We start from the raw sequence: 26,781 nt of genomic DNA, 5'->3' as shown, positions 1-26,781 counted from the left end.
CCTCCCCTAAACCCTGCAAAGCATTAACATTCCAGCATAGGGACCGGAAGGTCTTTATAATCTGCCTTCTCTAATGTGATAGGAGCGAAAGCCGCATGGCATTTACAATCCTAATTACACAACCAGAAGGGATGACTAGCCTGGAAGGGGTCATGAAGAGTAAAGGTGGTGCAAAGCTTTGTTACCTGGTCATTCACGGGCTGACAGAAAACAACATTAAGCTGTTGGTTTAAGGTTAACTGGCGACATTCGTGACAGGCTGTCTCTCCCTTGTTGATATGGATCATTGCAAAGGTTTTCACAATATTTCTTTCTTATAGTTTCACTTCAGACTATGTTGTTGTATTTTACTTATTGTCACATCTTTAACCAAAGAAATACTCTTTTCACCCACACTGGTATGTTCATACATAGTAAAACAAACAAGTATGAAGCATGTTGTATATGATGATGTCAAATGTGGGCGAGAAGCATCTTGCCCTGTATCGTCTCAGTACTGACAGGTACATATGGAGGAATTGTCCGGAAGGAACTGTGCTGAGCACAGACTCTTTATAACTCTTCATTGGTACCATAACACTGTGCAGAGATGACCTGTTACCAGGGACTAATATTTTATAATCCAATAGCATAGTGCAGTACATCATACTTGCCAACTTTTCCCCGTTGGCTTCAGGGAGATCTCGGGGGAGGTGGGCGGGGCTTGATAAATATGCATTATTTTGGCCCTGCCTCCTGAACAATTGTCACAATTTTGGGCAATTGCATCAGGAAGCGGGGCTAAGATGACGCAATATTTGAACCATTTAGCAGCTAATGAATCTCTAGAGACTGAAGTGTCTTTTACATTTCTGTCTCCATTACTGAAGTCATGTTGTCTTACCTGTCAGTCTTTGATTAAATCTTGGTCTCCATGAAAATGGCCACCTCCATAGGCATCAATACATGGACCTAGGACACAATTTCTGTCTCATCATGCCACAGATGGCGAAGCCAACCATGTCTTGTACTGGCTCAGCATCAGGGAGAATGCCAGACTCTTCAGGGAGTGAGGGAGATCACCCCTATTTCAGGGAGTCTCCCTGACATTCAGGGAGTGTTGGCAAGTATGATATACATACATCAGCAAAACCATTAGATTTTGCACAACGATGACACACAGTTAATGCAGCCATATTGTGTGATAAAGTAGTCTATCAATTTACTATGAACGTTTATACTGAATTGATAAGCTATATTCTCATCTATACTACTAAAGCCAACAAAATGGCTTCCAACACTGTGTTTAGGAGACATATAACTTTTTGTAATACAATAAAAAATGTTTTCTTCTTTAAATTTACCTCAGTATCTTATTCTTCCTTCTGATTTACTGGTTTTGGCTTATCCCTTTTATGTAGAGAGTAATACAGGTTCTCCATTCCACAGGAAAAGGCAGTAGCAAAATGACATTTATTTTGTGCTTTTAAAACACAGGTGAATAAATCATATGTGATATTTTAAACACTCTAGAGTAGCTTTGTGTGTGGGTGTCTGCACTAATTTCTATACTATTCTGTATGGTACAATACCACACAAGGCTTGTATGATTAAAGGTAACAATAGGCATGACTAGCTCATTTGTATGTCATTCAAGGAGAAGTAATATGTACTTGCCATTAAGAGAACATTTTACAGATGCACATGACAAAGCTATAGAATGCTGTCCAGACTCATGCATCACGGTAAAAATACTTCCAGACAGGGATGATACTAGTTGTGGGAGGGTAAACAATCGCACACTATAAATTTGGGAGATATGTAACAACGTACTGTTATTGTAAATGGCCTTAGTCCCATCTGATTAATAACAAGATACACTTCCATATTAAGCACTGTATTACTGAAGCAGTACACAACCCACCCACATCTCAGTCTACATGCATAAATAAGTATATCTGTCCCCAGACCTATCAGAATCCTGGGAGTGGGAGCACTTAGTCTAAACAAGACTTTATGGGGCTGGGGAAGAGGTCAGGACCCCAATCTGTTAGCATAACAGCATGATGTGGTGAAGAGGGATGACAGATGTGTCAGTGAGTTAGACAGTATGTTGGACCATCAATGAGTCCATAGTCTGATCTAGCCACATATACATTACACACAGGGTGAAAGGTCTGATCAGCAGCAATGATGGGTGTCTTGCTGACCACCAATGACATCTCTGGCATGTAAGTATGCTGCATCTAAGCTAGCGTCACACGTTTTACTATGTGACTGACTGACAATGTCTTCACTGCATGAGCCATTTTCATGTAGCCTTGATGCAAATTACCCACCTCTTAAATGCCAATGACACCTAACTGTAGTTGTAAGAGGATATATTTACTGTTGCTAATGACTGTAAGCTCAGTGATCTGGAGACATTACAACGACAATCGTTATGGCCAGGGCTAGAGAATTAATGACACTGAACAATACAGAACACCTAATATGAAAAACTGACAACGATGAAAAAACATATGTATATTAGTGATACTAATCAGGATTACCATCATTTACTTTGATATTTTATTTTATTTTTCACTAATATCTTGCCTTAAAATCTGAAACTGTACATGCAGCGGGTATCCGTATGTATACATGTGAGACTATAATAATGTCTAGTATAGTCACAACGAGGAGCTGTGTCTCATGTAGACTATTTCTGATATCCAAACAATTGCTGCTTGCACCCTGTGTAGATATTATACTGTACATCAGTCTTACAGGCTTATCAATGTCCGGTGCTTAGGACGTTTCATGCTGACAAGACACATTAGACACTGTTCTTCAATATCTATTCATTAAGTTGTCCTGCTCAATGGAATCACCTTTGAAATATCTTTTCCAGAAGCTCATTATTCACTTATATAGGTAACCAAAGCTGTCCTCCACAGCAAGAGCCAACTAATATTTCTACCAAATACATCTGTACTCAAACAACCTTTTATCGTCAGCACATTTTTAAAGTGCAGCAGAGTGTATAACACTCAGTGATTTATACCTAGTATGAAACACGCTTCTCTTAAATACAGTTAAACTGTGCATTTTTTAAATAGTAGTAGTTATGTACACTTGTAACCTAATTCCCCAAAAATTCACTTTATTTTATGCAACTTAATAAAATATACTCAAATAAGATGGTCAACTGGGATCCAACACATGATAACAATATTCAGGGATGAATGGCACAGGAAGGCCACTGTCTAGGAAATAAGACACCCACCAAACTCACATGTCATCTAGGTACAGTCATTATATAATTCAATTGTATTTTACATAATCTAACTGTAAGAAATACTAACTTATACTGCCTGCTGAATTCTACCACCATACGGGAACATCGGCATCTCTACGCAAAGTCCAAACCTTAAAACAAACCAACAACAACTGAACTAAACAGTGTACAATAAAAGTGGCTCAAAAGACTGTATTTCAGAGCTATAGCTACACTATGGGATACTTTTAAACTAAACAAGGAGCATATATTTTGTATACAGATACAGTACTTTCAGTTTATTCAATATTATTCTAATTTCAATGACTGCTGCTACATTTAGGGTGGTGTCTCCCTTGTGTTATTTCACTCCATGTTTAAAGCACAGCATCTAATCATTCCACATTGAAGTAATTTATTTCCATGAGTAAATGACCGTTTTAATCGCTCGAGCAGTTGTTTTAAAATGCTGACTGCACCGTTTTGGACAAGTGTCGAAAGTGCGCAATAAAAACATTCTCCATTTGAAACACCTCATACTTTTGCAGAAATATACATATATGTATAAGCACATATTATAAGCTATGGTATTTATAAGTGCTGCAGATTTCCAGCTACAATAAAATCGCTATAGAAATTAAGCATAAACGAATTTAAACCAGGAAATGGACTGTATGATGCCATATTTAAGCTAAGAAAAACAGGATCATTTTAACAATTGTAATAACAATTTAGCTTTATCTCAGGAAGTTAGGGCTCGTTCACACACAATCTCTGAAAAGGGTATAACCCCCTCCCCCAAACAAAACATGAAAATTAGCACTTTGTGATGCCGTTTTAACACGTTTTCCATGCGCTTCTGCAAAAAAAATCTGGTCGCACTGCAAACACACGGCACATACAATGTGCAGCATTCTAACCATTTACCATTGTGTTTAGAACATTAGAAGGCAATGGAAGAAACAAGCCCATAAGAAACCATTCATCCTGTTTTGAGAGCACTTCTCAGGCATTAGTGGCTGGATAGACCATTAACAGTGGATAGGTGTGATGAGTCCTCAGTGTCCCACAAACGTTAGCTCATTAAATCACAAGTATCCTTGACCATGTGTGTACAGACATTCCCCAACCAGTGTTGTAATGATACAGTTTATTCTTACTGCTACTCTGGGGAGGCTGCATTGTCCAAGCTGCTCATAAAAACCTCATGTACCACCTCCCTTATAACACTGTGAACGTGGCTCTCGACAGGAATATAATTAAATGAAGCTGAGATACCACTGGGAGGATCATTAATCATCCTGTGCCAGGCACAGCTGTGGCCCCTAACACCCGGTATCTCTCCTGCCTACTGGACAGGACAGGAGGGGGGATGAATATTTACTAGGTGTGCCCAGCTGAGGACAATTACACTGACACTGCGGAAAGTGCAAAGTGCAGTCAGAAGAACGAGACTAAGATCTGGAATAGCTTGCAGTGAGGTAGGTAACAAAGAAACATAATATCAAACATCAGCATCCACAGTTATTTATTTTCACCATAGGATACGGCAACAGTGCTGTGAGAACAACGGTGTGTTCTGCCCAACCATATAAAGACATGGCTGAAGAGCATAGCAGGAGGCTGAGAAGAAGAAAAACTATATACTGAATAAAATTTGCAAGAGTGCCTGCACAAGCCCATTGATGAAAGTGTTCTGAAGGCAAAATACCTCTTTAACCCCTTCAGTGCTAAGGACTAGTGGACCAGCCTGGAAATGAGATGGGGTGGTTATAATGCCCAGGTCTCCCCCATCCTGGCTTCAACAAACTCAGGGGTACCCTCATTTGATGCGGCAGGCTGTCTATTTTTAAAAACGGGTTACCAATATTATGCATTTCACTCAAGACTGTGCAAACTAGCAAGAAAAAATAAAAATAAAACATAATTTACAATTTATTATGTAGAATTCTGCTATTTGCTGTTTTGGAAAGGTGGACTAAGGTGAAAACAATAACCGCAAAGTATTTATTGATGGTGGTTAGAAAACAAAACACACACATTTGCTGTAGTGCACTGATATTGATGTAGGAATACGACCAACCCCATAACTGCCAGAATAGGCTCAGTACAGGGGTGAGAAAAGCCTCAGCGGCGAAGGGGTTAAAGCCCCCGTACATGATGTGATTTGGTTGTTCAACCTAAATGCACTGAGTTGCACCATATGGCCAGGTTGCAAATCACATATGAACTCTTGGATTTCTGGATGGGACAATGAATGCACACACGGGGCAATGTGAGTTATCCCTCAGGCCATGTATCCATCACATAACAAACAAATCCGATCAGAGTTTTTTCCTGTTTTTAAGTAAATCGATGAACTATTATTTTAGACTTCGCTATGGAAGGTCGCACAACTTAACTCATAAATACAGGCAGATACAATTAAACACGAAAACCAGTGGTGCCCAGTTTTTCATAGGGCAATCTATAAATATGTGAATAAGATGCCCGTGGAGGGCCACATCTGGACATAGCAGAGTAAGAATGCAAAATATATGAGGTGTTTAATTACACATTTTCTTTTATGCTGTTGATCAAAAACAGCCGTCATCCCTTCCATGCAGAATGTCAAATAAATCCATGTAACAGTGAATGCACAAAAAAAGTGTAATTACTGAAAGGTTATTTCATCTACTGTGTGTTTACAGACTGTTGGATACTGCTGTCTAAGAGAGATTACCAAATAACACTGACACACTGTGGCAGGATCATATATGCAGAGTTATCCAAAAGCCAACAATAGTAGTTAACATTAGATCACAGAATGATGTGTGAAAGGCATTGTTAAACTTTCCTGCACTCTTGGCAAGTGATAAAATGAAACATATTTTATAGGGAGATATAGAGATATAGAAACTAAGATTTTCTTATTGCATACCCAGATCTCTGTAATGTGACTTCAGCATAACTAAATTAAAATATGGCAACAACATGTCTGTAATCATTAGTCCTAAATAAATGGGCAATATTTAAATGAACTATAAATCTAATAGCCAGATGGCATCATACATTTCTGAAGTGGCCGTTAATATACATGCATTGCAATACATGGAATTCACATTTGTAACACTGAGTGCAGATTAAAGTAACTATATAACAAACAAATGTCCTAGTGTTTTCTTTTTAATATATTACGTATGGACATAGGAAAGTAAAGACTGAGGGTGGAATTTTTGCTCGCACCCCGTAGAGGTGCGCAGGAATATACGCAATGGTTGGGTAATATAGTATGCGAAAGAGTTGAGGATGGACCATTCTAAGTGACAAGGACAAAGGAGGATAGGGAGACCTAAAGGAACTTATCCTCACTGAAAAATAGAAGTTATCAAGAGAGGTTTTTCTTGCTTTTTTTTAGAACGGTGCGAGTATCCTTATCAAGGAGCAACATTTGGGGCCAAATAATAGACTCTTGAAAAAGGGCCATGTGCTTGGCTTGACACAGTGTTGTTTGGTGAGATACCGGCACCTCTCCTGATACTGGCACACTCCAAAAACATACTAGTACGTTAATACTAGTACAGTCTAAATTAAGGGAATTTAGACTGTAAGCTTCAATGGGATAGGGACTGATGTGAATGAGTTCTCTGTACAGCGCTGCGGAATCAGTGGCGCTATATAAATAAATGGTGATGATGACTGTCCAATTCCTGGGGACTATAGTGATCTGATAGCAGGTATAATTCATTATTCTGGTACACATCCAGTACATTGGTTTATTGAAGCTGTTTACACACACACTTTTCCCAATATCGATGTAAGGCGTATGTACACCCTGTACGCTAAGTTTTATGGATATTAGAAGTCACTAAGAAGCTTTGTGATCATTTAAATACAGTCTGAGGCTTTTATACAGGTCCCAGAAATCTGAAGAAATAGAATAATACACGTTTTCCTAATAAACACTGAAGTCTTTGTTTGGTTATTAGATAACATAATTTACACATATTATTTGTGTATTATAATATGATAAATACATTGAAATATAGATATATTTTTACATGGCTGTCACTCAAGCCATGTATATCAGTAGTTGTCAGCATGAAGTTGACCTTACTGCAATCCTGTGCAATACTCCCCCCCCCCCCCCCCCCACGTCCGGCTGAATGGCTTCATTTCCCAACTGCAGAGAGTGGGTGGTCTAGCACCTTTTGCCCTTATGACTTAGTAAATTGTTTTTTTGTTCTAGACTAAAAAACTTCTGTATTATTACTAAAGCCGTATATCTATAGCTGGGTCAGAATGGCGTTAATATTATTAACATATATTTATAAATATAGCACTGTCAATATTATCGCACATTTGCTCACTGAACACTAATGTTTCTGTTAAAGTCCGTTCAACATTCAAAATCAACAAATTGGGTGAATAAATAATCTGCTAGCAGCAGTGTTTACTACAAGGGACGTTTTGTCACCCTTTACCTTTATTTAATAATTTATACAGTAATTACATATTACACAGCCATAATGGAACTTACAATCTATATTCCCTAACACATGCACTATAATTTTTATTGACTTCATGAAACTACCAATATGTCCTTGGCATGTAGAAGGAAACTAGAGCACCTGTAGGAAACCTACACAAACACGGAGAAAACATACAAACTCCACACAGCTAAGGCCCTGGTTGAAATTGAACCCATGATCCCAGCGCGGTGAGGCAGCAATGCTAACCACCGTGCCACCATGCTCACCACACCTTTCTACAGATAAAGTGCTAAAGAACAAAACTAAAAAGGATAACTTCTAACAGTAATCACAGTTGTGCTACATAGTTTAAATGAGTACATATGTATGGTAGACTTTAAAACTAGTATCCAGCTATTGGTAAAATAACAACCTATATCTTACTAGTGTCCATTATTTCGTTGAACCTTCCCGATTGTCTATGGCAATAAATGGCTATAGATTAACATGCAATTATAGTGTGTGCCACTGCGAATCTGAATATATCCATTCATCATAGCAAGGCAGAGATTACATAACATGACACTCCGTTTTAGCTTTTATTTAAATATCAATTTATCCATAATTAATACACATTTTCCTTTGATGTTAAAAAGTCATCTAGCAATTTATAAGCTGCTCTATGAGGGAAAATCCATTATTTGTTTATAATTCCCGATCACAATAAACTTATAGGTATTAATAATTGTTTGCTACTTCTGATTCTAATATAATCACAATTGTTATGCAAAATGTATTTTTATATCATGCAAACAGTTTTACGCAGCGCTGTATGCGGCATAATTCAAGCACAGTTTACTATCCAACTGAGCACACAATCTATTTTGGGATACAGAGAGACATGAGTGACTAGTTTAATGTAACAAGACGTTGACCGTGGGAATAAAGCCATTAGCGGTACTCTAAGTGCCCAGGACCAGGGCACAATAAAACCTCCACTGCGTAGTTGATGAAAATAAATAAAACACTGAATGTCGGAAGCAAAGACTCCCGGAGACAGATAAGATTGTCTATGGAACTTGGTCGGGAACTTTGCACATTACAGTCCCACTAGAGTTATTTTAGGATAGTGGCTAGTCTCCCAGAAGGCCGCTGGGCACAGAATAATTGTACAAATTAGGATGGCCTGGCTGTCAGGTACAGTATGAAATATCCAGGACTTTGGTTATAAAGTGACTTTAGTGAACAATGCTACGCATGCACCGTCATGTGAGAGACTAAGAGAGGAATACTGCCAACATTATGACAGGTCTAGCACATTCATTTACACATTTCAGTCATGAGATTAATTAAATAGGGACCTTTCCTAGAAGGTAATGACCCAGTGGGGAAAGAACGGATATAATTGGAAACAGAAGGCATGGTATGAATGGAAAATAGTATATGCTATATTGTGACTGTGTTACTTCCCACATGAGCAATCATACATGACATGGCTAAGTTAATGCAGAGAGTACCTGTCCAATTAATGACTCGCAAGTCAATCTCAGCCAGCAAGCTCTACAGTTCCTGGACTATAACAATGTCACGGCATGCAGACCTTTACATGTGTATTGTGTTAGCGGTAGTATTGTAGAGAACTACAAGATTTATACTTTCAGGATTTTTAAAACGATCGCATAAAAAGAAAGTCAATGAAAGCACTCATGTAGATGTAGAGTGTACACTCCAGCTAGCAGTATGTGATCATGAATGTGGAACTGGTACTTTCAATGTTTTCTAAAAAAAAAAGTCCATTAAAAGCTACGCAGTATATAGAGAAATAATTATTTATTATTATTTCCTTGTCTAACAGATTTATTTCACTATTTGCTGGGAATCCCTCACCCACTCAATGGCATTGTATGCAAATTAGTGAGAGGAGACAGTTCCAGAATGTATTCTAGGAGTTCCATAATAATAGTGTTATGCAATGGCTCCACTTTAGGACAAATATGTCCCTTGGCCTGGAGGAGTGACACTAAAAGCTAATTACAAGAGTGAATTTGTGGGTCTAGGACATAATGCTTTACGTTCAGCATATTATACTTCTGTACTATTCCACTGGATGCACATGAGATAGTTACAAACTGAAACTGAGAAGAACCAAGTGGTGATATCTTTCCAAGAGTCAGCGGGTGAATAGAGATGTGGCCAGGGGCAGGTTGGGCTGGGGGGCAGGGGGGGAATCTGCCCCCCGGGCCGGTCCCATAGTGAGCTACCTTGGGCTGGGTCACTGCATTTTTGTTTCCTTTAAAATGTTTCTAACAGGCTGCTGAGTTGAGTCTCGCCCCATAGGCTAAAATTTGGTAGCCCTCCCCTGGATGTGGCCTTAAATATAAACTGTGACGCCTAAATTGGAGGTATGATAAAATAACTGGAGCATGAATAAGTCACTAAATAGGTCTATCATATTCTCTCTCACTCCTCTGCAGCTGGTCTCCAGGTTAGGGCGAGGAGCTTCTGTAACTAAACAATCAGACACTGACTGACAGCTAGGCAGACTTGCTTTGCAGAAACAGTGTGGATTACTGATGGATATAAGGGGGTATGGCCAGCAGCGTCACAGCAACTCAATATTAGCTTTTTTCTGCAACCAATGTCCTAAAAGGCGTGTGAGGAGTGTGGTTAACAGTAATGCAGCGAGAAGGTAATCATTTAATTTTTACAGTGCTGTTGTGGAATGAGATTATTAGCATAACAAAAAACAAAGTATTTTAAATTGATGGTAGCTCGCCTATCCTACCATCTACTGAACATGTAATCCATTCGCATCCTCTTCCTTCATCCACCATCTCCATTTTATCCCAATTGTTCATACTGTGTCTCTCACCACCCATCCCCTCTAGAATGTAAGCTCACAGGCGATGGTCCTCTCTACCTATTGTCCCATGTCTGTCTACTGTCTGACTCCCTCGTAGGTCCTGTCATGTATTTTACTCTGTGTGAGTCCCCATAGCATTACCAACTCTCATCTGTGCCACTTATATGTTACACCATCTATTTGTGACCTGCTTACTGTATCTGGTGCCACAGAATCTGTGGCACCTTATAAATAAACAAATAATCATAATATTAATGGTACGTGGTATTTCAGTCTTGGAATTTAGTGATGCTTTAATATATGGAGCTAGTGTTTACAATCAGCTCTGATGAGCTCCGTCACTTTGTCTTGGTTTGTATTATGAAGAAACGTCTATCACTTACAAATTTACAGTGCTATATGAAAGCTAAATATATTTTTTACTAAATAATAATAATATAAAATTTTAAATACTAAATAAAAACAGGAAATAACTGGGAAAAATGACCAGTTCCTTAAAATGGCAAATGCAAAGCCAACCCAAACCCTCTCCAAGTATGTTCCACAGACTGGAACAAACACCAAATCCAAAGAATTACTAAGAGGAGCCAACAGCCAGGTGGTTGTCGACAGTGGCTTAGGCCTCCTTGCTTAGCTGAAGGAAGGACCAACTCGAAACACCACTTTAACATTAGGTTTCTCAAGCAGAGGTCTTAATACCATTTTAGTCCACAGATTGGGGCCACCAGCGAACAACAAGAGTAGGAACAATCTGCACGGTAAATCAGTATTACCTGCCAATAGCCGGAGGAGGTGGGAGCAGGGTAGGTAAGGTGAGGAGACAGAGCCGGGTTTGGGAAGGGGGATCAGGATGGTGAAAAGAGGGAGAAGAAGCAGGAGATGGAAGGTGGTAGGAAAGACAAGGTCATACCTGCCTGTCTAGCCTATAAGTTTTGAGGCGGTCTAGTTAGTAGAGTGTGGGTGTCTGTAGGTGGGGTGTGTTGCGAATGATCAATTGGTTTGTTTGTGGGAAGTTCTGTATCCACCACCAAAGCTGTGTCAACGACGCGGTATGTCAACAAACATTGATGGGAACGCAGCCTATCAATTCACTATAAACGAGTGACATCACAGAGGCATAAATCACTGATGAGGAGATATAAAAGATAAAATCCATCACGCTACTAATAAAAAACATACCATATCATGTACATTTTCTCACAGTCAGCCAAGAACCAGCTATCACTTCAGTTATATAATGACATAACATGGGAGAGAGCTAATCAGAATTTTGTCCTAAATGTGGGAGTTAGAAGTTCTATGTTTTTTTAAAGGTTATCACTAAGAAAATAAATTACTAACAAACTGCAAAAGCAAAATTAATTTTCAAGCAGTAAGATAATACCCCTAATGAAGATTAATTTTAAATGCATGAACATCCACCTTGTCTTAGCATAGTTCTACACAGAGTTTTAGCCGGTATCCCCTAATGAAGGGTTGTCTTAAGTTTCAGAATCATAATTAAATCAATAACCCATGTAATGTACCATACAGTGCCAATCTCACGCAGGATGACGGGATCAAATATTAACCTATCCTCTATTTGTAGTGCTTGCATTCCTGTGAACATTATACCTCTCTGGTTCAGGGGAAGGAGATAATTATATAGGATATCTGGGGCCTTGTAAAGGGTACCACGGACTGACAAGATCTCCTATGAGGGAAGGAAGGAATTAACTGCAATGCATTCCTGCTTTCTCCCTGAAGACCGGTTCAGGAGAGGAGAATATATCCCCTCCTCCCCAAGGTTGAAAAGTAATGAGAAACATGACAATTACTGCACATTTCATCCATTACATCAGAAGAATTTCCACTCAGGATCTTACCAGAGTCCACAGGACACTCTCTAACATGCTCAGAATACCAATCATTATGAGGGAATAAATCTCTTCTCATATAGCTTTTTAACTGGACATAATGCTTACAACACACAAAAATTCACATTAAAATGCATTCGAGGAATTCAGAAGAGCAACGATGGGCTTTTAGGAAATCTAGGTTAAACTACAGAACTTTACTAGAGACTTAGGTTAGAGGAACACTGCTGCCATCTGCTCCTGGGCTTGGCATTTGTACGCTTGACTTGCCTGCACATAGCATGCAGCGTAAATGGAGAGACCATGCCATACTAGCGCTGACATGTATGCATGAATGATGTATCATGCTTAGTGCATAATAGCCTTGGGCTCGTAGGGTCACTGCCCATAGGCTGTAAAGAGCAATGGATGAGTAGTACGGCCATTGGGACAAATAAGGCCCTGCTCATGCACTCCCATCCGTGAATTAAATAGTTACGCAGGTAAAGTCATAGCCTGTGCACATTAGGTTTTAAGGATATAAATAAACCTAGTGGTGAGTAGCTGATCTTAATAAGCCTTATTCCACCTATTTATATATTTGAGGATTCTCTCAAGAAAAGTTTGCATTAAAAAAGAGTAACAGTTATTTCATGAATTATGTTCTAAAGACAGAAGCCGTGTAAGTTTTCATGCATTGGGAGAACGTGTGACATAATGGTTTATGGTGCAAAGTTGAAAATGGAAACTATTGTCTGTAGTGTGCGATATGAATTCAGATATTGATATCCAGCCACAAATCTAGAAGATTAATATGTAAACGAGGTGACTGATAATGAAGCCTGTAGGAATTGTCTGAGCACGGTTTCTACCTGGATCTGTCCCTTGCCCATGATCTTGTCCACAATTTCGTTGTTGTCTTTGTTGAGCTTGCTTTTGTCGTAGCACTTCTCATAACATAAGATTCGCAGGTACTGAGAACCCTCCAGCTCAATTTCAAACTCCTATTAGGGGTAATAAGAAAGAACGTGTTCAGCATTAATACACCTGGTGCTTGCTGTGGATTTTTGTTAGTGCACAAAAACATCTGAAAAACAAATACGCTAATTACCCAATTAGTATTTTAGGTTGTGATAATTGATAAAAACAGTATTAACTATTTTGTACAAAAACCTATAATATATAATAGTTATAGAATGACCTATCTAAAACATCCCTCTAAACATGACCCACTATACTAACAGTAAATACATAAATAGAAAAAAAGGAGCAGAACACTGAAGTATAACCTAAAGTATCACGCTCTGCTAACCACAATCAAACGATGAATAGCCAACAGGCACCTCAATCCTGTGGAGGTAACTTTCATCGTCCGTCACCATTGCTTACCTCATTCCATTCAGGCTCTGTAGTGTCACGGAACACTCTGGTTTTAGCTTTGCTGACAAAATAACCAAATGAATCCACTTCTAGTGTGCAGTAGAGATCTGTGGGGAGATTAATGTGGAGAGGAAGTGAGTAATTTAATTCTCACAAAATAATCAAAACAGATAAAAATAAAGTATGATCCTCTTCAGTGTATACAGTCTATAAAGGAAATTTTAGGTCACCAGCTACCCAGTTATGTAACTCACTGCTTACTTTGATGGTCCTCAAAAAAGTCCACAGCAGACCATTGCTCTTACTATCATCAGCAGCAGCTATTTATATAGCTCCACTAATTCCGCAGCACTGCATAGAGAACTCTCATCAGTCCTTGCCCCATTGGAGCTTACGCTCTAAATTCCCTAACACACACACACACACACACACACTCTAAGAGACTAAGGTCAAGTTAATAGCAGCCTATTAACCTACCAATATGTTTTTGGAGTGTGGGAGGAAACCAGAGCACCCGGAGGAAACCCACACAAACACGGGGAGAACTTACGAACTCCACACAAATGAGGCTATCGCAGCACAAAATCCCCAATAGAAAAGGACTACAGCATGAATCAAACTCCCTGCCACATCTACCTCTTGCTGTGTTATACTTCATTAATGAATGACTGGGCAAAACTCTGCACTTATAGCTATTAATTTACGGTCTTAGCACTTATGTCTCTTATTATATCCTTCTACTTCTTACTCATGGCCTTCTCACAGCAGTTCAGACTGATTAATAGAAACATTATATCTTTCGTTAAACTAAGGGTGCAATTAGAAGTATTTATGAAGCAGGAAGGAACATGGAATTACCTTCAAGAGCTATCATAGTGTGATATGTCTGCCCAATATCTACCGTAGCCAGAGATCCTCTGGCATAACAGGGGTACTTGCTACAACACTTTTTTGCATTCACCATATATATGATTTAATTTAATTTCTCCCTTCAAACCTGCTGCCAACATTGACCCAATTCAATGTCACTTACAGATGATTGGATCTGTATTCAGCAGGTAGAAGTGGAAGAACCCTATTAGTGCACATGCTACTTATCAGATTCAGTCATCTTGTTGGTCAAATAAACCACGTTAGCAGCATTAGGATGTGAATGAACATGGTGTGGAAGTAAGGATGGACAGTGGTTATTAGAGGGACTGAGCAGTAATGGAGGGATGAGTAGTACTGGTAGAGTGTACAATACATTCTCCAATGGGGGATGGATATTCTGGAGGGCTGTACTCTATAAAGAACAATACAGGGGTGTGACAGGATGGACCTCCTATGCCACTCTGTCCGTGTTGCTGGGGACAACTGATCCTAGCTGGAAACACAATGTCTGAGATATTACATTCAATGTATACCATTAGGATTGAATATATTCTCTAATCTTGGACTTATATGTAAACTTAACAAAGCTTACATCAATCTATGATTTCCCAAATCACTTTCTATTCAGACGTTTCCTATCTTACCTGCATCCTGTGCCTTAGAGGGATATGAAACCTAACAGCACGTCTAACGACCCCCTGCCATGCATTCAGGCTAAAAGATGTGTTGGACACTCAAAATAAAAGGCCTAATTAGCATGGGGGACTTTCTTTAAAACATGTACAAAAAACAGCTTCCTCCAACATGCCATATTACCTCATAAATAAATACATGATTATGAAAATAAATACATTTACACTCCAAGAGCAGGGACTTAGCCCTTTGTGGTGCTGTGCACCAGTTAGTAATCAGCACCACTGTGCCCATACATTAAATATTTACAATTAAATTAATAAACAGTCCCTTTAATACATTTTTACATCCCCTTGAACTGGGGTTTAACCCTTTAGGCGACGGGTATTAACCCTCCCGGCACCAGAGCACATTTCAAGATAGACCCGGCCACAAGGGGGCTAGATTAAGTGGACAATGCTGCATATAGTGGAAATTTAGGGGATATACTATGTAACGCATAATGGAGGATGTCTGTGGTTAGTATATAAGGAAAGCCTATGGTAAATAGTGATATGTGATCTGCACTGAACAATGGGAGCTGTATTGTGTACACAATGGGAGCTTTATGGAGGCTTTAGTATATGTGGGGAATTTGGTAATTATAATAGGCAGGCAGGTGAGTGGAGCAGCTCACATTTTGCCCAAAGTCATTTTGCAATGTTAAAGAGCTGTGGTATACAAACTAATGTCTACTATAAAGGGAGGCAACCATCACCCTTAATGTGAGCCAAAGCATCTTTCATAGAAGGGAAACATACCGCCAAGTATGTTTCATAGTAGGAGAGAGCTGCGGACAAGCATCATTCATAGTAGGAGAGAGCTGCGGCCGAGCATCATTCATAGTAGGAGAGAGCTGCGGCCAAGCATGTTTCATAGTAGGAGAGAGCTGCGGCCAAGCATCATTCATAGTAGGAGAGAGCTGCGGCCAAGCATCATTCATAGTAGGAGAGAGCTGCGGCCAAGCATCATTCATAGTAGGAGAGAGCTGCGGCCAAGCATCATTCATAGTAGGAGAGAGCTGTGGCCAAGCATCATTCATAGTAGGAGAGAGCTGCGGACAAGCATCTTTCATAGTAGGAGAGAGCTGCGGCCAAGCGTCTCTCATAGTAGGAAAGCTACGGCCAAGCATCTCTCATAGTAGGAAAGCTACGGCCAAGCATTATTCATAGTAGGAAAGCTACGGCCAAGCATCTCTCATAGTAGGAGAGAGCTGCGGCCAAGCATCATTCATAGTAGGAGAGAGCTGCGGACAAGCATCATTCATAGTAGGAGAGAGCTGCGGCCAAGCGTCTCTCATAGTAGGAAAGCTACGGCCAAGCATCTCTCATAGTAGGAAAGCTACGGCCAAGCATTATTCATAGTAGGAAAGCTACGGCCAAGCATCTCTCATAGTAGGAGAGAGCTGCGGACAAGCATCATTCATAGTAGGAGAGAGCTGCGGACAAGCATCATTCATAGTAGGAGAGAGCTGCGGACAAGCATCTCTCATAGTAGGAGAAAGCTGCGGCCAAGCATCATTCATAGTAGGAGAGAGCTGCGGACAAGCATGTTTCATAGTAGGAGAGAGCTACGGCCAAGCATCTCTCATAGTAGGAAAGCTACGGCCAAGCATCATTCATAGTAGGAGAGAGCTACGGCCAAGCATCATTCATAGTAGGAAAGCTACGGCCAAGCATCTCTCATAGTAGGAGAAAGCTGCGGCCAAGCATCATTCATAGTAGGAGAGAGCTGCGGACAAGCATCATTCATAGTAGGAGAGAGCTGCAGACAAGCATCATTCATAGTAGGAGAGAGCTGCGGACAAGCATCATTCATAGTAGGAGAGAGCTGCGGACAAGCATCTCTCATAGTAGGAGAAAGCTGCGGCCAAGCATCATTCATAGTAGGAGAGAGCTGCGGACAAGCATGTTTCATAGTAGGAGAGAGCTGCGGCCAAGCGTCTCTCATAGTAGGAAAGCTACGGCCAAGCATCTCTCATAGTAGGAAAGCTACGGCCAAGCATCATTCATAGTAGGAGAGAGCTACGGCCAAGCATCATTCATAGTAGGAAAGCTACGGCCAAGCATCATTCATAGTAGGAAAGCTACGGCCAAGCATCTCTCATAGTAGGAAAGCTACGGCCAAGCATCTTTAATAGTAGGAAAGCTACGGCCACACATCTCTCATGTAGTAGAGAGCTGTGGCCAAGCATCTTTAATAGTAGGAAAGCTACGGCCAAGCATCTTTCATAGCGAATGAACTACCAAATATTATACTATAATTTGACCCAAAAAAATGGTTGACTTGCGCCAACCCCACAGTTCAGTATCAAGGTTAATATCTTAATCCAAAAGTGCAGTTGAAAGGAAAGTGTAAAAGGTCCCCAAAATACTTCCAAGTATCAAATAAAGACATCCCTCAGCACTATAGACGGACATCCTACAAATAGTAGACAAGCTTGTTTCCAATTACATGCAGTCAAACAAGTCAACAAAAAGGTAATTCCTTAGTTGTTACTTAGGAACAAATGTTTAAACAATCTTTAGACAATCAGCAGGTTCATCTATTAGTTATGTTCAACAGGAAAACACACGCTAGTTCTAAAGTCATTCCAGATCTTCACTTTCAGGAGCTATCCTGCTATTCTCACTGCTGTGGAACATAAGAGTCTTTTCCATATACAGATTCCTTTTTTTAACATCCACTCGTTACGTGTTTTGTTAGACGCCGCTCACTTCGGCAGATAAGTCTATAATTTGATCTCATTTTATAGAAGTACCCAAAATGTTTGTTTTAAAGAAGGTTTTGGGACTTGCAATATGGGATACCATTCCATCATATGTGTGCATTAAGTTTATGTTCCATCAATGGCCTTCTCTACCCATCTATGGTAATATACGATAAGTATATTGGTTCCCATGCAACACAAATATTTAGGTGTGTGGATATAATTTCTAAGCTTATGGCCTCATAAGTCATTGTCTCTTTTTTTTTTTAAAGACTGTAGAAACAATACTCACTTTCGGACCTAATGATACAGAAAGTAATAAACCCTAAAATTTAAATTTGCTAATTATAAAACACCAATGCAATTTCACAGTTAATATGGGAAGGGTTTCTAAGGAAACGTCAAGTTAGTTTGCCGTTGGACATCAAGGTCAGGCTGCAAATTGAAACCTTATACTTCATCATCAAAGTTTTACTCCTGTAAATTGTAGTGCAGTTAATTTCAGTGCAACCAGGTTGAATGAAGTTCAGGCTTCTTCTATTGAACCTCTGCATGTGATTCATCACTTGGAGACCTGATACATATTAAGCCTGACCCTGTCAAAGTAGAGGCATCCAGTTAGACTGCACATGAAAGGATTCTGAGCTTAACATGTCAGCTCCACTTAGCTGCTTCTGATCAAAAGCTATTTTACAGCATGGAAGTTCAGGCTAGTATATAATCTGCCAAGACATATCCTGCCAGATACCCTGATTGTATGATAATAGAAATACGCTAAAAAGCCCAAATATCATATTTATGTCATTAAAACAGACATTTAAAATAAAACATTTTACCAAATATTTTGCATTGACTGTGTGCTCCCAGCCACCTGCTACAGTGAGTCCTCCGGAGTGAATGGAGCCCAGGAATGGATCATTTATCCTGCCCCCTAACCGATGGAATTGCGTCATATGTAACTGTTCTGTAGCTCCTATGTGGGAGTGCTGGGCTATCCCAGCAATGTGCAAACCTTCCCCTCCACGTCACTAGGATGGGTTTTTCCAGCAATGTGCAAACCCGACCCTTCACTACACTAGGATGGGCTATCCCCGCAATGCAAATACCCTCCCTCCACGTCCCTAGGATGGGCTATCCCAGCAATGTAAATACCCTCCCTCCACGTCCCTAGGAGGGGCTATCCCAGCAATGTAAATACCCTCCCTCCACGTCACTAGAAGGGGCTATCCCAGCAATGTAAATACCCTCCCTCCACGTCACTAGGATGAGCTATCCCAGCAATGCAAATACCCTCCCTCCACATCACTAGGATGGGCTATCCCAACAATGCAAATACCCTCCCTCCACATCCCTAGGAGGGGCTATCCCAGCAATGTAAATACCCTCCCTCCACGTCACTAGGATGGGCTATCCCAGCAATGTAAATACCCTCCCTCCACGTCACTAGGATGAGCTATCCCAGCAATGTAAATACCCTCCCTCCACGTCACTAGGATGGGCTATCCCAGCAATGTAAATACCCTCCCTCCACGTCACAAAGATGGGAGCTCCCAGCAATATACAAACCTTCCCCTCCTCCACATCACCAGGATGGGTTCTCCCAGCTATGTACAAACCCTACCCTCCACGTCACTAGGACAGGCTATCCCAGCAATGTAAATACCCTCCCCCCACTTCACAACGATGGGCGCTTCCAGCAATGTACGAACCCTCCCCTCCATGTCACAAGGATGGGCGCTTTCAGCACCTCATCTATCTGTCTTCTGTTCTGTATTGCACGAACAGCATATGCTAGCTTTGCCTGTGGAGAGATGCGTTATGGAGAGCATCTGGTGGCAAGAGATGAAGAGTTACCTAGAGGGCAGCACGGTGGCTTAATGGTCAGCACTTCTGCCTCACAGCACTGGGGTCATGAGTTTGATTCCCGACCATGGCCTTATCTGTGTGGAGTTTGTATGTTATTCCCATGTTTGTGTGGGTTTCCTCTGGGTGCTCCGGTTTCCTCCCACACTCCAGAAACATACTGGTAGGTTAATTGGCTGCTATTAAATTGACAGTAGTCTCTCGCTCTGTCTGTGTGTGTGGGATAGGGAAATTAGAATGTAAGCTCCAATGCGGCAGGGACAGATGTGAGCGAGTTCTCTGTACAGCGCTGCAGAACTAGTGGTGCTATATATATATATATATATATATATATATATATATATATATATATATATATATATATATATATATATATATGATGACGATTGTGAAGGCGCAAATATTTAATAAGGCAACAGGGAGAATTTATCCTTAGGAGTGTTTCTTCCTTATAGCAGTTAAGTACCACTACATATAAATGCACAGTACGGTAATTTGTATAAAGAGTACTGTATGTAACACAACAAAACAAACGCTATATTATTCTACATAATGAACACAATGTTACAAATGAAGGTGACAAAAGAGAATAATATACAGTATTCATCTGTAAGTTAACACTGCGCCAAACAATATCTCTTTGCATCGTGCTCACAGCCAGCAGAAATTAATACAAGGAACATAATGATTTAAGGGGCCACCTCCACAGTATATTAAGGAAACTTGCCTGTCTGATGACACATGCACCACCAGGGAAGCAGGAGGATTGTGGAAACCCAGGAGAAACCGCACAATACACAGAACATTCCACAGCACGGGACACTACGCTTCTGTATGCACTGTACAGCTGCCATTCCTATAGCTATTGCTGTATGACAGCTGATGCTGGTAAATACTATGTATGGCCGTACAGCACTGCAGAACACGGATTTATACATTTATAGATATGGGATCTATTTATCAGGAATGCTTAGGACTGTGTATGACAAAACCACTTTCACACTTTTGTCCAAGCTTATTGTATTATATTTAAACCGACGATGCTACACTAAACCATGAGAATCAAATTTTGTTTTTATTAGAAAGAGTTAAAAACAAATTGCAGGGAACAAAGTGAAAAAACTACAGACACACACACTTAATACATATATATTTTAGTATGTTCCAAAACATAGACCAAACCTCATATAAAGTACACCTAACCTGCAAACCATAGTCAAAGAATAAAATAAAAGAAAAATACAAGAGCTTGTATGACTTTTATTAAAGAATTAAGATTAAGTATTTTTACATATTGTTCAAAATACTTGACTATGGCACCAAACAATGATTTGGGACAGTCCTCTGTCAGCAAAAGGGTGATATACAATTTTCAGATATTTCCAGTATGCACATTAGCAAGTCATCAAAACTGCTCTGCTTATAAACAAGATTATTTCTTAATTCATAATGAAAAGTGGAGTATTTTCAGAAGAAAATATTTACATTATTACTGTAATATTTATTTAAAATTGTATTTCGGCCAAACTTCAGTTTTTCAGTCTTTATACATTTTCCAAAGTTCTACGGCTGAATGATAACTGAGCTTCTATTCTTCTGCTCAGGGAGGTACCTATTATCAGTAACATGTATTTATATACACTGCAGTAGACCTATGGGAGGTATGCAGCTGCCATGAAGATAAGTGAGTTTCCCATGAGCTGTATTGCCTTGGTACCTTCATCATAAATGTCACTTCAATAGATGTTTCTACATCACACAATGTCTTTGCTCTCTCTGACTAGTTAGGACCACCCTATGAGCAGACGCACAATGTAAGGCAGGCTCACACATATAGTTGCAGATGAGCGCACCCAAGACTTCTGCGTTTGTTAGTGGCTTAGATAGGTTTTAAATTTGTTTGTTTTTGTGGCTGCACATTAGCACAGGGGAATTCTTTTGTCTTTTCTCTATTTGCTGTATCACTAAACAAATGATACTGAACAGTTCTGTACTGTTCAGTAAACTGAAGAGCCTCTTAAAGGGCAACGTTTTATTGATTGTGAGGCTGTCTGCGCACACGTGCATTATGTAATTCTGTCATCCACGCTGATTTTGAAAGGTGAACAGAGAGGAGACAAAACCTCAGAGATGTTTATGGGGAGACACCAGTGTCGTTCTCACGGTGGCCCTGATTTATTAAGGGACGCAAAGGGAACGTATTCTGCTTTTTATGTTTTAAAAACATGTAATTCAGGCATACGCATGTACATACTGAACTAGAAGTGGATTTGAAGAAACATCTCTTGTTGGATACGGTGTAGGTACGCTCTGCCTATATGGCACATGAGACAGACACAACACTCTGCAAGATACGTACAATACATATGTGGAATATAAAGTCCCAGCAGAACGCACAGAAAAAAGCATTCAATTACTGTCACCAGTTAATAATATAGTCATTAAAGGAATTTTTTTTTTTCTTTAAATTATTCAATTTTTTTTCTAATGAAATACATTTATCAGGATGTTTTTAATGTCTTCTGTACATATCATGTAATTTTAAAGTTGCTCGTGAATGCAAATAGATGTTCTAGCATACGTACACATGTATGTGTATGCATACGTACATACATACATAGACAAACATCCGTCATCACTATCACTCGGCACTTACACCTGACCTGTAGCTGGTGCAAGTGATTTTACAGAAATACACACACACCTAAGAGAGATGTACACACACACACACCTTAGAGAGATGTACACACACACACACACACACCTTAGAGAGATGTACACACACACACACACACACACCTTAGAGAGATGTACACACACACACACACACACACACCTTAGAGAGATGTACACACACACACACACACACACACACACCTTAGAGAGATGTACACACACACACACACACACCTTAGAGAGATGTACACACACACACACACCTTAGAGAGATGTACACACACACACACACACACCTTAGAGAGATGTACACACACACACACACACACACACACCTTAGAGAGATGTACACACACACACACACACACACACACCTTAGAGAGATGTACACACACACACACACACACACACACACACACCTTAGAGAGATGTACACACACACACACACACACACACACACACACACACACACCTTAGAGAGATGTACACACACACACACACCTTAGAGAGATGTACACACACACACACACACACACACACACCTTAGAGAGATGTACACACACACACACCTTAGAGAGATGTACACACACACACCTTAGAGAGATGTACATACACACGCCTTAGAGATACACAGGGGCTGATTGGCCATACAATCTCTCTGGACTTTTTCTTATAGGCCGCCGGCCTCCATGTCTTTTTTGGGTTTTAAATAAAAAAAAATTGTGAGTCCCCCCTGGACCAGGTGGCAGCGGAGGGGGTCAGTGTGGTAGTGGGTGGCTGGCCCCTCCTTGGGACCAGTCACCTTCCTTAATGTGACTGCGGATCCCTGTGTGTGGCTGCTTCCTCCTATCGGTGCTTTAGACAGGAGTCACATGGAACGTCACCTGTCACCTGATGTGCGTCCCATGTGACTCTTGTCTATAGCACCGATAGGAGGAAGCAGCCACACATGCAGAGCGGTGGGGAGATGTTAATACAGCGTGGGATTAGGGGGCATATATATATATATATATATATATATATATATATATATATATATATATATATATATATATATATATATATATATATATATATATATAGATAGAAGGGGGGTTCTTGATATATTATGTGAGGGGGGGGGGTTCTTAATATAATGTGCACGGGATGAAAGGGAGGGGGAGGTTCTTAAAATAATGTGTGATTGGGGAGTTCTTAATATAATGTGCAAGGGATGGAAGGGTGGGTTCTTAATATAGAATGTGTGTGGGAGGTAGGCTATTAAATTAATGGTGGTGTTTAGGTGGGGGCTAATTATTTAATGGACGATATTTTATTTGTAGGGTGATGGTGGGGCAATTTAATTTATTCGTGGGCCTATTAATTTAAGATGGGGTAGCTTGGGGTCTATTAATTGAATGTGGAGCTGAGTTTGGGGAGGGGAGGGCTATTTATTAAATGTATTTGCTATTAATGCCAGGGCTGATTAGAGGGAAATATATCTATTTATCAAATGTGAGTAATGTTTCTAATTATTAAATTAGGGTGCTATTGATTTAATGATGGGGAATTTCACCTACCCATTTTTGTTTCAAATAGAACATCCAACATTCCAGGATCCAGACAAGCAGCAACTGAGCTAAAGACACTAGTAGCCACAGGTGGTGATAGTGATAAGAACAGGACACACATAAACAGGTACACACAGGGCACACACACTGGGTCACACACACAGAGGGACAGACACACTGGGCGTACACACATACTCGACCCCACCTATTATTTATTTGGCCCCGCCCACACAAGGCCACTTTCAGACTTTTTTCCAGGGCCACTTTAATTTCCCACCAATCCGCCCCTGGAGATACATACGCACACCTACCATAGAGATACATACGCACACCTACCATAGAGATACATACGCACACCTACCATAGAGATACATACGCACACCTACCATAGAGATACATACGCACACCTACCATAGAGATACATACGCACACCTACCATAGAGATACATACGCACACCTACCATAGAGATACATACGCACACCTACCATAGAGATACATACGCACACCTACCATAGAGATACATACGCACACCTACCATAGAGATACATACGCACACCTACCATAGAGATACATACGCACACCTACCATAGAGATACATACGCACACCTACCATAGAGATACATACGCACACCTACCATAGAGATACATACGCACACCTTAGAGATACATACACACACCTTAGAGATACATACACACACCTTAGAGATACATACACACACACACCTTATGTCGCTGAACGCATGCGCAGAGCAGCGTGATGCAAAATACAGCATGTGTCGTATTTACGTTCCTTAATGAATCAGGCCTGTATCTTTACCAAGTGTATGGGGACAAGTAAAACATACTCTTCTGTCAGGGCAGTTGTACGTATTGCACGGTAGTCTCCCCAGAGAAAGCAGTAATTGCTTTGTGGGATTACTTTGCCCCTCCATTCTCCTTGAAGATGGAGTTGAGAACAGACACAGTCACCTAACAACCGTGTGCACGAACGCTAAGACAGACCAGATGTCTTTCATAGGACCACATGCATTTAAGCCTATTCATATGCGGCACTGATACTATTAAATGACCCAACATATTTGGACCACAGTACTTACTGGCAGAGTGGTTGAATCCTTTGGCAGAGTGAACGATCACATGCAGGAAACCATACAGTCCAGAAGATTCATCATCTAGAAAACATGAATATGGAAACTTTCAATGCACAAGGTCAGGGTTGGGACTTTGGTACCAAAGTAAAGATGGCAGATACTTGTAGCTTCTTGTAAACCCTTAGAGACACATGGCCAAACGACCCAGAATTATTTAGTCATATAGATGTCCTTTCCTTACGGTCAGAGAATTTACAATAGCCATCGGTATAGGTAACGTGATTATAAACTGACTGCAGGATACGGTTTATGTTGTCTCCTCCATAAAATAATTGATCCCTGCTATAGACCAAGAACCAGCCAATCACTGGAAATAATGATAGGAGGAATATGTGCACTTTTTAAACTGATCATATCAATTAGCTGGTTCTCTCTTGGAGCTAGATGTAATAATTTATGGTGAATATTGTTTTGTAGAGAGAATGGGAACATGTTAGTGACCACACAGGAAGGAGTATGTTATGTCCACCCCAAGGAAGTTCCTGCTCCGCAGACCACACAAAAATAAATAGAATGCCGCCAAATATAAGTAAAACTTTGTTTTAAAACCCCCTTCATCCATCCCTTATATCAAAAGAATAATACATTGATGCCTTATTTATGGCACTGGGACTCCTGGAAGCAAGTTATATTATCACCAAATGTATTTCCCACAGCCCTCTGTAATAAATCCTTCTCTAAATCTGCTTTGAAATACAATTACCAATCCTTTACAATGATCCATCTATTGAGCAGATGAAACGACATTGCTGATGTCTATTTACATACTGCAGAATTCAGCTCTAGACTGACGGTATAAAGACAGAGTGCAGTGAGCGGGCAGCTAGGATTAGACTCACCGCACATCAAACACAAAGTAATATAAACTCTCAGAGAAAAGACAAAATATGACAGAGTTAGAAATATAAATGTGTACTGCTGTTTTCAAATACAAAAAAAAAGAAAAAAGAAGCTGAGTAAAACACTGACAGAAGTCATTACAGTAAACATATATGGGCTCATGCAGAGTGGGACATGTATATGTAAAAAAGTAAACTCCAAAAATCTGCACATAAAAATAGTGTATTTATATGCACATGCTGGGTCAGAGACATCTCATGATGCCCCCAGCTCTGCACCAGTAAAGTCTAACTCTTCTAGAGCCAGCTTTCCCCAGCTCTGCTCTCAGAAGTAGTGTGGGGGCCCCTTCACCTTCAGGACTCGTATTGGCTGCACCCCTGTAGTTCCTCCCCTGCAGTTGTATCAAACTAAGTTTGACACAACATTCTATATTCTGGGTACACACTACAGTGCGCACTAGTGTGTACGCTCCAACGATGAACGATTCGTTCCAAAGCTCATCGTATCGTTTCACTTGATTTTTAAACCGGACGAAAAATGTTTTTCAACGATGGAACAATGACGTTCCAATTCTGCAGTGTGTATGCACTCAGTACCGGCAGTGTCCATAGACCTCTATGGAGTGTGCAGAGTCACCATCTTCTCAGCTGATGATTATGACAGATGAAGAGCACAGAT

The 26,781-nt window shown here is 40.2% G+C and overlaps 1 protein-coding gene across 8 annotated transcripts in view; it reads right to left on the bottom strand.

Moving 5' to 3' along the window:
* Positions 1 to 26,781, bottom strand: part of ABR (ABR activator of RhoGEF and GTPase) — a 235,276-nt gene that overhangs the window by 30,875 nt on the left and 177,620 nt on the right. For all 8 annotated transcript variants that reach the window (XM_075196900.1, XM_075196901.1, XM_075196902.1 and 5 more), the window contains 3 exons: positions 25,210 to 25,284; positions 13,777 to 13,874; positions 13,260 to 13,391 (listed from right to left, as the gene is read on the bottom strand). In XM_075196900.1, coding sequence (XP_075053001.1) covers positions 13,260 to 13,391; positions 13,777 to 13,874; positions 25,210 to 25,284 — 305 coding nt within the window. The remainder of the gene's footprint in view (positions 1 to 13,259; positions 13,392 to 13,776; positions 13,875 to 25,209; positions 25,285 to 26,781) is intronic.

Source organism: Mixophyes fleayi, chromosome 2, assembly GCF_038048845.1.
Source record: "Mixophyes fleayi isolate aMixFle1 chromosome 2, aMixFle1.hap1, whole genome shotgun sequence".
In the NCBI taxonomy this organism is placed as follows: Eukaryota; Metazoa; Chordata; class Amphibia; order Anura; family Limnodynastidae; genus Mixophyes; species Mixophyes fleayi.
Note: the sequence above shows the minus strand (reverse complement) of the source record. Positions and strands in the feature narration are given on the sequence as shown.